The 17,421-nt window shown below is 40.5% G+C and overlaps 1 protein-coding gene across 1 annotated transcript in view; it reads left to right on the forward strand.

The window, feature by feature from the left end:
* The first annotated feature begins 6,029 nt into the window (after positions 1-6,029).
* LOC122180832 (ankyrin repeat domain-containing protein 26-like) overlaps positions 6,030-17,421 on the forward strand; it is a 43,111-nt gene continuing 31,719 nt past the window's right edge. Inside the window, exons 1-11 of the mRNA XM_042872745.1 lie at positions 6,030-6,324; positions 9,163-9,277; positions 9,526-9,699; positions 9,823-9,929; positions 10,343-10,480; positions 11,244-11,392; positions 14,177-14,227; positions 14,311-14,344; positions 14,425-14,494; positions 15,685-15,745; positions 16,113-17,080. Coding sequence (XP_042728679.1) covers positions 6,116-6,324; positions 9,163-9,277; positions 9,526-9,699; positions 9,823-9,929; positions 10,343-10,480; positions 11,244-11,392; positions 14,177-14,227; positions 14,311-14,344; positions 14,425-14,494; positions 15,685-15,745; positions 16,113-17,080 — 2,076 coding nt within the window. The 5' untranslated portion in view covers positions 6,030-6,115. The remainder of the gene's footprint in view (positions 6,325-9,162; positions 9,278-9,525; positions 9,700-9,822; positions 9,930-10,342; positions 10,481-11,243; positions 11,393-14,176; positions 14,228-14,310; positions 14,345-14,424; positions 14,495-15,684; positions 15,746-16,112; positions 17,081-17,421) is intronic.

Here is a 17,421-nt window from a genome sequence, read left to right on the forward strand (position 1 = left end):
CCAACAGCAGACATCTAATTTCTATATTCAAAAAGTCAATTTTCATAGGCTCACATATATATGTGTGTGTATATATATATACACACATATATGAATTACCTAGTTGTAGTAAGATGTGTGTTGGCCTCTTTTCTCAGTTGACAAGTTACAGGATACAAGGAAACAGTCTCAAGTTGCACCAGGGATGTTTAGTTTGGACATCAGGAAGAACTTATTTGTGGAAAGGTTGGTCAAGAATGGGAGGCTGCCCAAGGAAATGATGGAAGTGTTTAAGAAACGTGTGACTGTAGCACTTAGAGGTATAGCTTCTGGGTGGACTTAGAGTGTTAGGTGATGGTTGGGCTTGATGATAGTAAGAGTCTTTTCCAGCCATTTCAGAGAAAAATCGTCTCTTGGCCCTTCACAGTAGTACAGTTTATAGCCTTAATTGATAGTTGCACCTTTCTACTTGAAGGTTTCCTACAGCATGGACTGACTACTTTATATTATGTCCAAAAAGTGTAATTTTTAGAGGGAAATGTTAAACTAATATGTTGCTGCCACTAGATGGCAAAAAGCACACACAGAAAGCAGCAACATGCTTCTGAGAGTACAACTGCTCTCTGCACTAAGGGGAGTTCATTCCTTCCTTGGACAGGAAGGAAATAAGGCAGTGTAAAAGTCCTGTCCAAGCATGCACTGTTCTTTTGAAAGCTCTGCCTGATGATGCACATCTCTGCATAGAGTTGGGCTTCTTTTGACAAAGGGCCATATTATAATCATGACAGAAACATGGAACATGGTAAATGGAAAACTTACATTGTAAAGCTAGCTACCACAAATTTTTAACAAAATGTGCAGCTGTACTTCCCCACAGAGAGCACGGCAAATCTTTGATGACAGGGCTCAACAGAGTTAGGGAAACTCACTGCAAGAAACTGAAAGTGTCTCTCTTTGTCCATTCTTTGTAGGTGCCCTGCCCTCAGCAGGAGCACAGCAATAGGAAGAGTCTGAATCTTGCTAGTATTCTGAGGTACTTTCTGTGAAGGATGCACAGGGATACTTGTTAGCTTGCTTACTTCTGGGTTTGTTTCCCTCTGGGCCCACTTCCCTCTGCTGCTGCCTCTGCCTTATGTTTCTGAACAAGGAGATCTTAAAATACTTAAGCTCTAAGCCAGCTAATCAAGGTATGTCATGATGCTAGCAGGCCTGGTGCTTTTCACACAATCTGGAAGGGCAAAGCAGTGTGTTAGGAGCAGCCTTCTGGTGGTACACAGAAACACTGTGCTCTCCCTCCAAGTTTCTGCTCTGAAGTGGATAAGCAATGGATATTTCTGAATTGTCCTCATCCCTGATTCTAGGAGGAGCTCAAGCTCCTGCCTTCAATGCCTTCAATGATTTGAATTGGCCCTCCTGCTAAGCTTGGTACACATGAAAGATTGCAGCCATATTGAGGATGCTTAATGTAAACAGGCACCAAAATACATGACAACACAAGCCACGTACTCTCATCAAAGCTCTGGACTCTGAGGTTTCTCCGTATCTGTCTTAAGTTTCCACTTAGTTCCCAGACAGTACTGCTCAGGCCTTTGCTGTAGCAACCCAGTGTGGAGAACCAATTCCTTCTTTGGAACTTTTCCTCAGGATGCTTCAGTGTGTACTGAGCTGTGACAGGGGCTGGGAAGGAATGGGACTGCTGCTTTCCATGTCTGCTCCTCTGAGCAGATTGAGGGAACAATGGGGGCATGAGCTCAGGTTGTAGCACCCTGGGCATCATTTCAGCAGGGTAGATTCAGTGACGTGGAAATTGGTTGCCTTGTTTTACTAACCAGACACCTGTAATTAGGGCTGCACATCAAGAAGCTTTTTTTCCATACTGGGAGAATTGTGTGCGTGTTCCTTTCAAAAAGCTGCTTATGAATTCTAATAGAACAAAATGTAATGAAGTAGCGTGAGTTTTTGAAAGTGGAAGTTGTTGGAGGAAAGTTTCCCTCCATGAAGACTAAGCTAACCACTACAGATTCTTGTGGTTTTGCAGCTGGAAGAATTGGAAGAAAAGCATATCTGGCTAGAGCTAAAACTTCTTCCCAGAAAGAGAACTTTTTCCTTCTGGTAGCATCTTCTGAAACTGCAGCTCTAAAACAGCTTGAAGAACACATGCAAAGGTAGGTAGGAAAGCTAGACAGCAGAGCAAGGCTTTGCTTCCTAGGACTGTGTGGAGAGAGAGGTTGATTCATTACAACACAGGAAGTTAATATGGGATTTTGAAAAAAGCTTTTGTTTTAGGTTGCATTCTTTCACACTGTTCTTTCAGAATTTGTGCTCTTGTGAATGTCCACAACAAGCCCTGTATTTCTCTTCCAGGCTCAAGCTTGGAAGTGACAGATTGGAAGCCACAGTTCAGCAAAAAAACCAAAATGAATGAAGCCACTCAGAGCAACCTTCAAGCCTTTGTCTCAGTAAGCTAGTTAAAAACCTATGTGAGTTTTGCAAGCTCCTTACTTAAGAGCCTTGTTAAGTAATTCTGTGGGGAAAATGCAGGATGACATTTTCCTGGAGAGCCTACGAGAGCTGGGTTCCCAAGCTAGGCTGACCATAGGCTGCTCTGAAAATCCTGCCAGTCATTTCCCCACCTTTGTGGTTTTGAGAATTTTCCCATGATGCTATGGCAAGCTGTACATAATACTAGAGAAGATAAGGGTTTACACTAACATACTGGTGTAAAAAATTTCGGGTTTAGGTCAGTAGTGGTATTGAAGACCTCAGGCTGCACTGTTGACATTCCTCCTGCATTAGAGGTATTTGTCAAGTTTGTAGAACTCTGTACAGCACTGACTTGAAGCGCCTCATTGTCCTTGACACAGTGGCTAGAATTGTTATAAAGCAGTGCTTCCATCTGAGCCTATGTGAAGCAAATGATTGTTGGTTTAGGTCTAGGAAGGTAGGGAAGTGACTGCAAGCGCTGTGCTGTACTGATATTGGCAAGAGTAGCAGGGATGTGTGAACTTCAGGAACAAAAACTGCACATATAAAATAACAAAACTTAATTTTTAATGTTTATTATTAAAACATATAAAAAAGAGAGCAACAAAATCACAAAACCAGTGGGATATGTGACCTTGTTTCTGTGAAATAACTGCATCCGGCTGGTTCGATGGCAGTGGTTGCTATTCTTAGTGAGCACTCAAGGTGTTCATCAGAATTTTGATGAAATTTTACTTTTCCTGTGCTTCAGCTTTGAAAACAGTTGTTTACAAACATATATACTGCAAAAGCGGTGACACAAGTAAGGCAGAAGATATTTCTCTCTGGTAAAATGAGGCTTATAAAAGGCTGGTAGAGAGACACGATCAAACTTTTAGTTGCAAGTCTATACATTCCATTTAAAAATTTGCAAGTAATTTATTTATGTCAAATGAAAATGGAATCATAAAGAAAGCAAAAAATTGATTTTTTTTTCAATCTTGAAACCTATTATTAATTTTCATTGTCAAAATGGCACAGCTGCATCTTTTTCACTGTTCACATGGCTGTGTCTAGCCAATGTATCAAAATACATTTTGATATGTTATTTACCATTACTTCATTATTCATCATTACCAACGTTATTTACCATCACCTGAGTTATTGCTGCACTGTGCCCCATGCCCTCCTTTCAGCCCAGGTGGGGCAAACATCCCACCAATGCTCAGTTGGTGCTGAGGGGCTGTGCTGGGCTGCAGGTGGGGCATACCTGATCTATGCCTTTGGGAACTGAAATAAATTCTCAGCATATTACACTAGTGTTTTTTTTAAGCAGACATTCATCACTTTGTCACGGTTTATAATTTGTAAATATTCGAAAGTTTTATTTAATTTTGTTATCAACTAGAATGTATCTAAACCAAAAAAAAAAAAAAAAAAAAAAAAAAAGTCCAATTACAATATACCTAGATCTACAACAACACATAAGTCTATTTGAAACTGCAGCATGACCTGATCAATCTATGTGGTTCTGAATATACGAGGGTACTGCGTTACACAACAACTCTTTCACTGCTTTGAAAATAACATCTCTTGCTTCTCACTTAGAGGAAGCCTAAAGAAATCCTTTCTGCATTCTCAAAAGAGAACTAGTTGTTAATCCAGCTGAGGATTAACAAACTGTTTGCATGAGATAGCGTGAGTGTTTCAGACCAGACTGAGAACAAGCAAAACTGTATTTAAGCATACACTTTAGCTGCTTGGGACAGTAGAATACCAAAAGCACCACCGCAGCTCCAGCTCTCCACCTAGACAGAGCTGGAGCTGCTATAGTCTCTAACTGCAAGATGCATGCAACTATCCAGTTCTCTTCAAAGCCCTGGAGCAAGCAATGCAGAAACATGCTACCTGCCCAGCCAGATTTCCTGGCTTGTAAACTCAACAGTTGGAAAGCAGGTGTTGTAAATCACCTGTGGATAGTGATAGGACAAAGGAAAATGGTTTTAAACCGAGACAGGTGTTTTAGGTTAGATAGTAAGAGGAATTTTTTTCACTCAGAGGATGGAGATACACTGGAACAGGTTGTCCTATGAGGTTGTGGATGCCCCATCCCTGGAGACTTCCAAGGCCAGGCTGGATGTGGCTCTGGGCAGGCTGGTCTAGTGGTTGGTGACCCTGCACATAGCAGGGGGGTTGAAACTAGATGATCATTGTAGTCCCTTTCAGCCCAGGCCATTCTATGATTCTATGACCAGACCAGCACACTGTTATCAGTCCAACAAGACTTTACAGCTATTGTTACTCCTTGGTAAACACACAGTGATTTAATAGGGGGAAAATAAAGACTGGGAAAAAGAGAGTTTTAGACTGCCATTTTGTACCTCAGAGCTGTAAGGACTGTGAGCTAAATTATCCAGCTGTATTAAGTTATGTCAAAGGAAAGGTGAGTCTTTAGCAGACTAACCCAACTGCCAATGCTTATGCAACACTTAAGCCACACGTAAGCCCTTACTTGAAAATCTTTCTGTGCTACATGGATCTTGTACTGTGTAACAGAACAGGAAAGAATCACCTCATGCAGACAGGAATTGAAATAGCAATTATTTGATGATACTCAGAGAAAGCTCCAGATTACCTAAGGAGAACACACTGAGAGGATGAGGAACCACAACAGGAAACACAAACTTCTGAAAAAAAGGAATTATTTGTTTTTAACAGGAATTAATTAAAAGTATTCTTTGAAAGGGGGTATATTCAAAATCATCCATATCAAAGATTAAATAAAGAATGAACAAAGAAGGGAAAAAAGATGGAAAAAATTGAAAACAGAAAGCTAACGACTGGTATAGTAACAGGTTCTAGTAATTAATTCTGCAATCTTTTCAGCAAACAAAAGAATGAATAGTTTCTATTGTACCCTTAAGTTTATATCCACAAGCCCTGTAAGTAAATCTCAGCACAGCTTGCCAACAAGGTTAAAAAGAGCCTATGATAACTACTTGCTCCTGGAAAGAGCAGTAAGGTGGCATTCTGTGTTGTCACCTTTTAAATAAAATCCTGCAATTCTTCTAACGCACCTGGAAGAAAGTAAATACACCCAGCTAAAAACACATCTTGTTTTCTTTCATCATTTCTCCATTAAATGATTAAGGAGATGCTCTCAAAATAGCTCTCTCTCAAAATCACAGAAGTTAGGTTTTGCAAACTGGATTTGTTTGGCAGTGGTTTCAACAAAAAGTTTTTTTCTTTTTCTTAAGTATTTTTTTAGCTCTTTAGAAGAAAGATCAAGCCATCTCTTCATTTTTCAGAACTGAGATGCAAGCAGCAGTTCCTAAACATAGGAAAAACTCGTGCTTTGACATCTCTATTAAATAAAACCCACAGGGAAGCCAAGAATTAACCCTGCAGACATACGGACCGTTATCCCTGCTGTTATTTCAGCAGCGCCAGGCAACAGCACCGCAACACAACGTTGCTAGGCGCGTCCTGACGCGACAGAGTCTGCGCATGCGCACACTCTCCTGAGCTCCGCGGCGGACACCCTCCTAGCATCGCTGTGGCTCCGCCTCCTGCTGCGCATGCGTGGGGCTCCCGGCTCTGGCAAGGGGTCTGGGGTTGCCTTCCCGTCTGTGAGTGGCCTTGCATGTAGTGCGCGGGGCTCTCCTGAGACGACATGAAGAAGATATTTAGCTTCAGGAAGAAGAAGAAGAAGGAAAATCCGCCGCCGCCCGGCGGCGCCGCCTCGCCGTGCCCCGCCGGTGCATACGAACTCCGCCATAAGGAGCTGGGCAAGCTGCACCGTGCGGCCGCTACCGGAGACCTGGCCCAGGTGCGGCAGAGGCTGAAGAAGCACGGCATCGACGAGCGCGACAAGGCGCAGCGGTAAGGGCTGCGGGCCGGGCCGGGGATCCCCGCTGCCTCACCGGGGCACGTAGATCTGCCGTTAGCGGGGACCGCGCTTGGCTGGCACGGACAGCAACGGCCGCTGCGATGTGCCCTGCCGGCCTGTTTCCCTCGGGGATTCTTCGTGGGGCTGGCGGGACTTCCTCCTAACTGAGAGCTCTCTTGGGGGGCTGGAGGGCCGGGGCAGCGACAAGGCTGCGGGTTTCCTGAAGGCTTTCCTGCTTGCGAAGCTGATGGTGGTTCCTTCAGGTTGTCGAATTTCCTGGTGCTCGGTATGAACAGTTTTGGGATGGTGAGGGACTCCTGCATAGTTGTGTTGGTTGTGGTTGTGTTACCCATCCGAACTCTTTGCAGTACACTGCTAACACTACGTGCTGCTCAGCTCTCAAATAATCATCAACAGGCTTCTCTTCAGAAATGATCTTGCACATTCACTGGGGAATTTCTCAGTGGGGACAGTCACCCTCGAATGACTGCTCTGTTGCTGCTGTAATTTGTTCCATATCTGTGGCAAGGCATGATGAGTTCCTTGAAGTTCTGCCTGTTATTTCATCTTGTCTTGCTCCAATTTATAGAAGGGAGAGGAGGTTCTTTGCTACGTGCATGCCTGGTGTGAGATTAAGAAACTATGGTTCAAATGTTGGTCCAACCAGTTTATTACAAACCTTAATCAGGGAGATGGTGAGGGGGAGGACGGACACTGTAATGAATTAGGGTAATGGGGAAGGGAAGAAGGGCAATAGAAAAGATAGGAAAGAAGCAAGAGTCTTTATAGAAAGCAAGAGCGAGACCATGGATCCACTGTGGTTCGTAGTTCAGTCACTGATCTTCAGTAGTAGTGGGTTGTTGGGCATTGTTGTTCTGTTGACGATGACTTTTCAGTGGCAGTACCAACTTATAAATAAGTCCAAAGTGGTACAAATCCAAAGTGGTTGAGCCATCTGTCCTTGGAGTGGCAGCTTCTGGCTCTGGGATTGCAGCAGAAATCCTTTGTTCCCATCTTCCAGGCCTTGCCAGAAGATAAGAGGGAGCAGGGATGCCCACCTGCGTCCTGTTTTTCACAGGATACGATGGCATCATTCCCCAATTTTCCTATACCAACCTGGAGCTATTTAGTCACAGGCCAGATCTTCCACCAGTAAACACTCCTGTGTACTCCCTTGTGGAAGCAAGCAGCTCTGGAGGAATGTGTTCTAGTGTACACAAAGTGATGTCACACAGTAGCACCCATTACTTGCCTCCTCAATAAATCAGTTAGAGTCTTATCACAAGAAGTACCTCAGGAAAAAGCTTTGAGCCAAAAAAAAAAAAAAAAAAAAAAAAAAGCAAAGGATTCTCACACATCCTCATCTTCTCTGCCTTGAAGGAAGCTGGTCTTTTGGAGGAGGCTCCTTGGCCCACCGGTGGTGGGATCTGTTAAGACAAGAGGGAGCGGCCTCAGGTTGCACCAGGGGAAGTTCAGGTTGAATATTAGGATAAATTTTCTCCAGAAGAGTGGCTGTGCATTGGAACAGGCTGTCCAGGGTGGTGGTGGAGTCACCATCCCTGGAGGTGTTCAGGAAACATGTAGATGTGGTACTAAGGGACATGGATTAGTACGCAACATTGGTCATAGGTGGACAGTTGGACTGGATATCTTGGAGGTCTTTTCCAACCATAATGATTCTATGAGAAATGGCTGTATTTCTGAATCACGTCACTGTATTTGCACAGCTCTCCGTTTCCATTCCCATGAGCTGTTGTGCTCCTGTCTGTCAACGAGGTACCTCAACAGGTGTTTTGTTGTAAGGTTACTTGAAGTTTCCAAAATGCAGAGAAGGGATCTATCCATGGTGATGCACTTTAAAAAAGAGAACATAACAAAAAAACTCCCTATAGATGCCTGAGGAATTGCAGGATTTTATTGTGTGACCTTTGAGGGAGAAAGATCCTGATGCTTTCTAGCTCAACCCCTGCTTTGTTGGAGCAGGTGTCCCACAGAGCAGCAGGAACTGTGCCTTCTGCACACAGCCAAGCCTGTGCTGCTCTGTCCTGTGATTAGGAGAGAAATGCCTGCAGGTACTGTTTGGGTGACTGTGGCTTTGGATACAAGCACACTGGTTAATTGGCATCAGACCCTTAGCAGTGCCATAGTTTGAAAAAGCCCCTTTCTTTCTGTCTTGTGTAGTGGAAACACAGCTATTCCTCCATGAAGAGGACTTCCTCTGTGATATCCTATTTATATCATAGTTAGAAGCATGAGGAATGTCACGTATTACTTTCTTGTACCCGGGACAGCAGTGTTCTGCTGTCTGCTCTGCCAGATGTTGCCAGATGTTTGGTGCAAAAGTGCTCTACTAGTTGCAGTAATAACCAAACTAAGCGCGTGATTTTTTTTTTCTAAAGAACTCATGTCTTGCATCTGTGGTACAATTGTAGTGTGTGAATGATCCTGGGAGAACCTAGAGGTTTACATGCATGCCACCATAGACCTCAAATTCCCAAGCTTTAGTCTCTCTCATTGTACCATGAGCACATTTCTGTCAGAGGCTGCAAGCAGTGCCTTGACACAGAAATCTTTGTGAAAGTTCAATTTTACCGTGGAGGAAATGTTGTCTCATTAAGCAAATGCAGTGGATGGTTGTTCCTATCCAGCCTCAGGGTTTGGGTATACAGCTGTTGTTACTGGTAATGGATTAAGCTTGTTTGTTTGTTCGTTTTATTATGTTTATTTTGGGAGGTAATTGGGATGGAGAAATGAAGTTTGGCGTATCCATGTACCACAGAGTGAAATGATTTATTTAGCTGTCAGTTTCAATTTACACGTTTAATTTTTAGGACACCACTGCATCTTGCTTGTGCAAATGGACATGCGGATGTCGTTACGTTTCTAGTAGAAAACAAGTGTAAGCTAGATCTTTTTGACAGTGATAACAGATCACCACTGATGAAGGTAAGTAGAACATGTTATGCTGCTGCAAGTAGGAATTATTGACTATGTACTAAATGATGGATGCCTTTCTAGATTCTTTACAAAAGTCTGTGTAGAAACATGCAAGCTATAATTGATGTGGGCTAGGTGTATGCTAGCTTATCTCGGAAGATGCTTTTATATTCCAAGAGTGGGAAGTTGTAGTAGTTGTGACACAGTGAAGTATGACTGCTGGAAATTTTACCTTTTTGTGTGTGTGTTGTTTCCAGGCAGTGCAATGCCAGCAAGAAAAATGTGCGGTAATCCTGCTAGAGCATGGTGCTGATCCGAACCTGGCAGATGCTAGTGGCAACACTGCCCTTCACCTGGCTGCTGTATCTCCTAACACGTTTCTAGCAGGGATGTTAATTGAGCACAGTGCCCGTATTGATGCTCAGAATAAGGTACATTTTGAAATGTGTTGTGGGGAAAAAAATGTTCTTTCAAAAAGGTGCATTGATATTTTTATTGAAGATTTTTTGTTTGTTTCGTTTTATTTTTAACTTTAATTATTTCTGTCCTTTCAGGATGGATGTACTCCCCTTACTCTCGCTATCTCTGAACATCGTGATGAGATGGTAGAGCTCCTCCTTAAAAAAGGAGCTGATGTTCATGCTCGAGATCTGTGTGAGAGGTGAGGAGATGGTCTAAACTCTGCAGGTTATCTTACTTGCCTTCAGTTTAGACTGATGAGAGGGATGGGAATGAGCATTGCAGTAGAAAGACACGGAGAAGAGTTTTTGCAGGTCTCAGCTTAGCTTATGTAATTCATTATTGCATGTTGTCTGCATTGAGAACTGCAAGAAAACATTGTTTATGGTAGCCACTGTGTCAGGAAAGTTCCCACTGTGCCAGCAACCTTACTGCTATGCCATAGAGAGTTTTTCAAATTGACGTGTAGTTTGTATGCAAGTGTTGTTAATGTATAAGCTGCTTCTTCTGTTTATAAAGTGATTTTATTTTCCTTTGAGTGAGCAAATGGGAATTAAAATAATTACAATGTCTGACTAAAATTATATATTTTGTCTTCTATTTTGGATGCTGCAGAACCCCACTTATGACTGCTGCGTCCGGTGGGGAGCTTAAGTTGGTAAAAATCCTTCTTCACTATGGTGCTGATCTTTCCCATAAAGACACTAATGGATGGACAGCTGAGGATTATGCTATTATTCATGGATATGCTAGGTAAACTTTTAAATTTATTGCCAGGTTTTCAGTTATCAGTGTTCAGTTTTGACCTTTTTGGTAACAGCACTAAGATTTAATGGTGTGTTGAGACCTATCTTGAAGATGTGTTCATTGGCATCTTCATGTACACTGTCCGTGTGTCTGCTGTCAATTTGAAAGTTGATGAAAGCTTCTACTCAAAATTCTCTGTAAGATTTTAAGTGTTTGTTGCTAAGCTCATGTCTGCCTAGTATACCTAGCATATGCTATTAAAATGTAGCCCACAGACACGGAGGTTCAACTTGAAAAACTGAAATGTTTGTAAACTCTCTCAAAACAGAACCATTGTTATTACTGTCTTCAATTTCACTGACTAGGAGCCGCCTACGTTTTGTTTCAGAGGAGATCTAGCTGTTATCTCTTTTATTAAATTACTAAGCAGTTTTACTAGTGCTATGTATAAGCATTTTACCTGTGGGTGTTCATTCATAAGAGTGCTTGTATTTGTAAAAACTGGACTGCAAGAGGGTACCAGGCAGTACCCTTAACTTAATAACTTCATAGATCTGGAGGTACATCTGAAGAATAGATGTGTGTGGAGTATTTGAGTATGTTACAGTCATGCAATAAATAGAGTATGTTACCCTTAGTGAATATACAAATTGTTTTGGCTATGGATATGTCTAGGATGGATAAGATGAGGCTCTTCTTATTCCATTAAGTGTTGTATACAGCTAAGGGATTATTTTCCCAAATGTGTTTCTTCTTTTTCTATCTACAGTCTTAGTAAACAACTGGCAGAATATGCAGACTGGGAGAACACAGGGAAAGCTTGTGCAGGTGCTTCCCGAGGCACCCGAGTACCGGTGACTCCTCACAAGGCAGGAGCTGCTGGCTTTACATTGGGTGCACCTGCTGTGGACAGAGAAGGTAGGATACCTAACTGTGGTAGAGCTAATGGGAAATTATGCTGGCTTCTTCCTTAAGTTGGTTTGTATCTTTTAAGTTTACTGTGCTCAGTATGGACTTCAGTGGAAGCACCAGGTGGACTGTCACAAGAAGTGTTATGAATGTGCTTGCTTGCTGCTACTTTGCAGTGCATCTCAACAGGCTTTGAGGGCAGTTGTGACTTGTGTGCATTACATCCATCTGCTCATACACTTGTCACCTTCAGCCCACCAAGCTGCCCATTTATTTAAGTTTGCCTTTTAGCAAGGGGGAGGGGGGAAGACAAGGAACAAACTAGGTTAGAACAAACTGGCCTTGTTTTTTGGGTGTGCAATTTTACTTAGAGATGCTCATTCAGATTGTTATTCAGAAGAATCCAATTGTAAAAGCTGTAGTTTCATCCCAAATAGTTTTGTCTTCTATAGCAGTGAAGCAGCAGATTAATTGCAAGAAGATGCATGTTTTGTTGATTGCCACTGGATTTCTGTCATTTTGTTTAGTTTCATCTGTACTAACCTCCTTTTAGAGTCATATAATTTCTCACTTTCAGTTACAATTGCTTTTGTTTATGCTGTGGGACATTAACAAAAATTATCTTGGAAAGGTGACTTCATTAGCATCAATAGTGCAGTGTTTATGCATAGTGTATCTTCTTGAACATGATTAGATTTCTAAAAAAAAATTTCTTCAACTTCAGTTAGTTTTATTTAAGAAAAAGAAAAGGACTTTGTGATCCAGAAAACTGTTACATTTTCTCACTGCCTTGTAATTAAAAGAAAGAATGAATTTGGAAAATCCAGGCAGTGATTATAAGCTAACATTGCCCTAAGGGAATCTTAGAAAATTGCTACTTAATATGAATGAAATTGTTTGATTTGCAATTTACATTTCAGGCTCTAACATAGGAGGTTTTGTTCATTCCTTATTTTTAAGGAATTTTATTGTGTCAGAATCACGTATCAGATGGGCAGCAGACTGTTCAAACACAATTCATTCCTTCTTTATTATAAAGCATTGAAAAATATGAACAAAGAATACATGGCATATTTTTTTCTTCCCGGACTTATCAGAGGTGGAAGAATAGATTTTAGATACTTAGATATTGCCTTTGACTTAAGAGCAGTTGCTTTGAACTACACAGTGGTTGGAAAAGTTTCTTCGTAGGTTTTGGGGAAACACTGAAGGAACTGTACACTGGTATGTGCTGCAGTGGCTAAAAATACTGTCACTGTAGACATACTAGGAGGTTTTGAAGTTCTGTGTTCTTGTTTTTCAGTGGGGCTTGATCCAGTTGGTTTAATCATTGAAATACTGTTTTCACCCAAATTGCACCCAGTTGCTACCTTCTGTGCATGTAGGCAGTTGCTCTGGTACCCCATTGTAAGGACTGACAGGCCTGGGTTATTTTAAAATACATGACTTGAAGGATCCTTCTTCTGAGAACAGGGTAGATTTAGACTAGAAATTTTTTACTGTGAGGGTGGTGAGATACTGGCACAGGTTGCCCAGAAAGGTTGTGAATGCTCCCTCCCTGGAAGCATTCAAGGCCAGTCTGGATGGGGCTTTGAGCAACCTGGTCTAGAGGGAGGTGACCCTGCTTATAGCAGGGGGTTGGAACTAGGTGATCTTAATTGATCCTTTCCAACCTAAACCATTCTATGATTCCCCTTGTGCTCATTCTCTTAAAGATGACACCAGCAGAGGAGTGGGAGGGCACAGAGAGAAAGTTCAGTAGTGTAGTAGAAACAGTATTGCAGTTAACTCTGCAGTCCCTGGCTTGCATTCACACCCTGCATCACAAGAGTCATTTTAATACACCACAGTAACAGTCTTCAAAGTGGCCTTTAGAGGGGAAGCCAGGATGCTGAGACAGAGACCAGAGAAATACCCACTTTGGAATTCTTTTCCCTTTTCCTTTTCTTCTCTTTTGCTTTTCTCTGTTATTTTTCTGCAATTTAAAATTTTGACCTTATTCTTTCTGCTACTTCTGTACACTCTAATTAGAAGAGAAGATTGTGAAGAATGTTGAACAGGTCAGCATTTTTTAACAAGTTTGCTCATGATTATTTGGATGTCAGAACATGAACCTTTGTATTAATCGCAGACAAACTGGCTTCCAGAACATACTGAATGACCGACCTCTTAGATTTTAAGTAGGAATTTATTTTTGAGAAAAATAATAGCTGTGCAATTCTTATTTCTAGTATGTCTACAGTGACAGTATTTTTAATCACTGCAGCACACAGTAGAGCATTGTTCCTTCAGTGTTTCCCCAAGTCACTAGAGAAATTGTCTCAGCATTATAAAGCTCTTACAGAAGTGAATCAGCACTCCTGTGTGATTTATATATCCTGAGGTCAGATGAAATTTTTCCTATATTCCCTCTTAAGGAAATGGAGAAAAGCCAGAAGGAATGAGAAACTGTTTAACTGTTTCTTAAGCTTATGTTTCTGGCAGTAGCCGTTTTTCCACATCATTGTGTGTATATGTGATAAAATCAATAGAATTAGGACAACCTTCTGCTCCAGGGAAATGTAACAGCTTTGTTGTGAAAGAATTTGATGTAGGGATAGTGTTCCACAGCTTCTCATTTGAAACACAGATGTATATGTGCACGCAAATGCATGTCATAGTCACAGTGTATTCTCCCAGTGCTGTAGCTTTGTCTGTATGCTTTTTGTGTTTTCCAAACTTCTGAGATTCTGCATGTATTCTGATGTCATTCTTTCATCTGTCCTTTCCATGCCTTTCCCTTAATGGATGTAGGAATGCAGCAGTCTTCTAAGCAGACACCAAGAACAGGAGAATCGAGGAAAGGTATTCTGCACAGTAGTATTTTAAATACCAAACATGTCTTGTGATGCACAAATACTTACTTAAAATTACTTATATTTGAACAGCAATAGATGACTTTTCCCATGGAGACTCAATAAGGTGAGGCTTTTAAAAATATCAAACACTTACTTGAGGAATTATTTGAGAGAACCAGTATTTACTTTGCTTTGTTTTTGAAGTTCTGAAAAAGAGGGCAGTAATGACACTTGGCATACTTCTGAGGAAGAAGAACTGGATTTTACACCCAAGGTACGGTGCCTTTATAAGAGAATGGTTGTGTAAAATAAGTGATTTGAAGGTAATTTTCTCTGATAGAAAGAAGCTGCTTTTCCAGCCAATTCATTCTTTATTGTCCTAAAAGGAGTCATTTGCCAACATTTCTTCTGCTATGAGTTTTTCCTAAAAACTTGCAGCTTTGGCAGAGCATGCAGTAGATTTGTGGTTTGGGGCAAAGGAGCAGTAGATATTAAGATGAAATACCACGTTGTATTAGTTGTTCATTCAGTGAGATTTGCAAATCCTAGGAGTTGATGAGTTAGTAAATAACCTATTCTGTTTTCTTTCTAACTTTGCTATTGTTTCCCCTAATTTATATGATAGAATTCTAACTGATAATGAGAAAGAACATTTATTTATCAAAATCTAGTGAAATTGTTCGTTGCCTGGTTTGCTTTCCTTCCTCACTAGGTTGCTTGAGTTGTTCAAATAAGTATTTTTTCTTTTTTCCTTCTTCTGTGAGATGGCATTCCATGCTTGTATATAATCTCACACTGCATGATTTTCTTCATTTTTTGAATAGTTGGATTTTACTCTTTATAAGTTCCATGTGCTTATCCTACTGTTTTTATGAATGTTCTGAAGGATTGCCAATTTTTTTAGTGATGTCTGGAGTATTTAGTATGTTGCACTGGGATTCTGCAGTGGTTAGGAATTTTGGTTTGGTAGCTCAGCATGCTCTGTAATGTTGGAGTTGCAAAGATGTGTACTTGAAACATTGTTCCATTTTCTTGCACTGATTTAAGGGGAATTAATGCATATTTCTAGCCTTATTTTGATGTTTGCAGATCTTACACTAGGTGGAGTTGTATTAACTAATTTAGGAACTTTAATAGATATTTGAGTTGTGGACACTTACAAGTAGGCAGCCAGACTCTACAATCCCAAGTGTAGTTGTATTTTACCTATGGATTAAAAAACTTTTTTTTTTTTTTATAATTGTTATGCATCTACAGATAGTTGTGAATAGACACTGACTTGTACGCAAGAGGAATGTTTGTGTAATTAAAATTGAAGGATCTAGCAAGCACCTAAGTCCTCTTAAAAGGGGACAGCCTGGTTGTATTTAGTGTTCAAGATTTGATGTAAGTAAGGGATGTGTTTAAAAACAAACAAACAAAAATAGATCAAATAATTCTTTTTAAATGTATTTTTATTTACAGAAGCCACAGAAGCCAAACTTGACAATGTTATTGAATATTTCCCAGAAGTTCAGCAATGTAGGTAAGTTATTTGGAAAAGACTTCATGATACAATGACATAGAAAAGTAAGCTTGCTAAGTAATCTCATCTGGGTTTTGTTTGTTTGTGTTTGTTTTTCACTTGGCTACAGTAATTGAGGAAAATAGTGTTACAAGAACAGAGCACGTGGTCATTTCAGAGTAAAATAAGTCAGATGATAAAAATGAAGATACTGAGTCCCCTCCTAAGCCTTTGTGTCTTATCTGTCCTTCCCCTATCCTGTCATTACCTGGCTTTTCCATACAGTCCCAGATGACTCCTCTCCTTTGTTTTAAATGGATAAAATGCCTGTTGCTATTTATATAACCCATTTGATTCATATTCCTTTTTCCTTTTCTCATGCTTTAAGGTGGTGGTGATGGTTCTAGAATTAAAAGTCCTAAGTCACAGAAGAAAAGCCTTACACAAAAAAAACCAACAGATGCAAACCTGAACAGAGGAAAATGTGGAAAGTTGTTGAATGAAGATGTCTCAGATTCAAGCAGCCTTGAGGAAGATGAATTGGAGGAAGAGGAGGAAGATGAAAATGATGATGGAGATGACGATGAGGAATGTGAAGAAGAAGAAGAGGAAGATCTTACTCAAGATGAAAAGGAGGAAGGAGATCTGGAAGATGAAGAAACTCAATCTAATGACGTAATGGAAGAGGAGCAGATAGGTAAAATAGAACCTAAAGAAGAAATTAATCAGAAATTGGGGTATCTTAGTAGTGTTAAGAATGAAGGGGATGCACAGTGTGGAGCTGGAAGTGTCTCCACTGATTATCAGGAAATATGTAAAAAAATCGATGAAAAGATGGAGGGATCTGTTGACAATCCTGTGTCTTTTATAGATGTGCAAGAGAATATAACAGCCATGTCTCCAAAGCGAATGAATAATGAAGTATCTTACGAGTCAGCACCAAAACAACCTATTATTCAAAATGTAAATAATTTGCAAGATAAACAAGAAAGCTGCAAGAAGAAAAGCATAATGCAGAAGATATTTCACAGAAATACAGCCTCCTCTTCTGCAGACTCTGAAATGACAGTCTTGAAAAAAGGGATACCTCAGCCCCTCTCAAAAATTGGTGGTGATCTTCAGAAGTTAAGTTTCAGCAATGTCCTCAAAAGTATTAGTAGTTCTTCGTCAACAAGGGGAAGTATAAAGCTTGAAAATCAAAGACTAAGCTCTATCACGGATGATGAAGATACTGAAGCAGAGCAGTATAAACAAGTAGATATTAAATTGCATAGAGCACAGAAACAAGAAAGTGAAAACCTGCGTCTAGGTCGATGTAAGGAAAATCTAAGGACAGCATTTTCCTCAAGCACAGAAGTAAGTGTGGAGGGATGATTCAATTGCAAGGGTTTATGAAGGGTAATAAGAGTAAGTAACAGTAAACTGTATTCCTGTTAATGCTTACCATGTATCTACATATCTATCATCATATTTTGATACTAAAGATATCTTAATTGTAGCCAAAGTCATTTCTGAAATTTAAGAGCAGTATCACACATTATTTTCAATATTTTCAGCGTGTGATTGCTGAGTTTTTGAAGGAGAAAGACATGGAACTTCATTCTTTCTGGAATCTGTGGACTTTCTATTACATAAAACTGAGAGAATGGATAATTTCTGTTAAAAGTTGCTGCCATTTAGTAGAATTCATGGGGGTA

The sequence above is a fragment of the Lagopus leucura genome, unplaced genomic scaffold (assembly GCF_019238085.1).
Source record: "Lagopus leucura isolate 7727_CA_CO unplaced genomic scaffold, USGS_WTPT01 Super-Scaffold_100008, whole genome shotgun sequence".
NCBI lineage: Eukaryota > Metazoa > Chordata > Aves > Galliformes > Phasianidae > Lagopus > Lagopus leucura.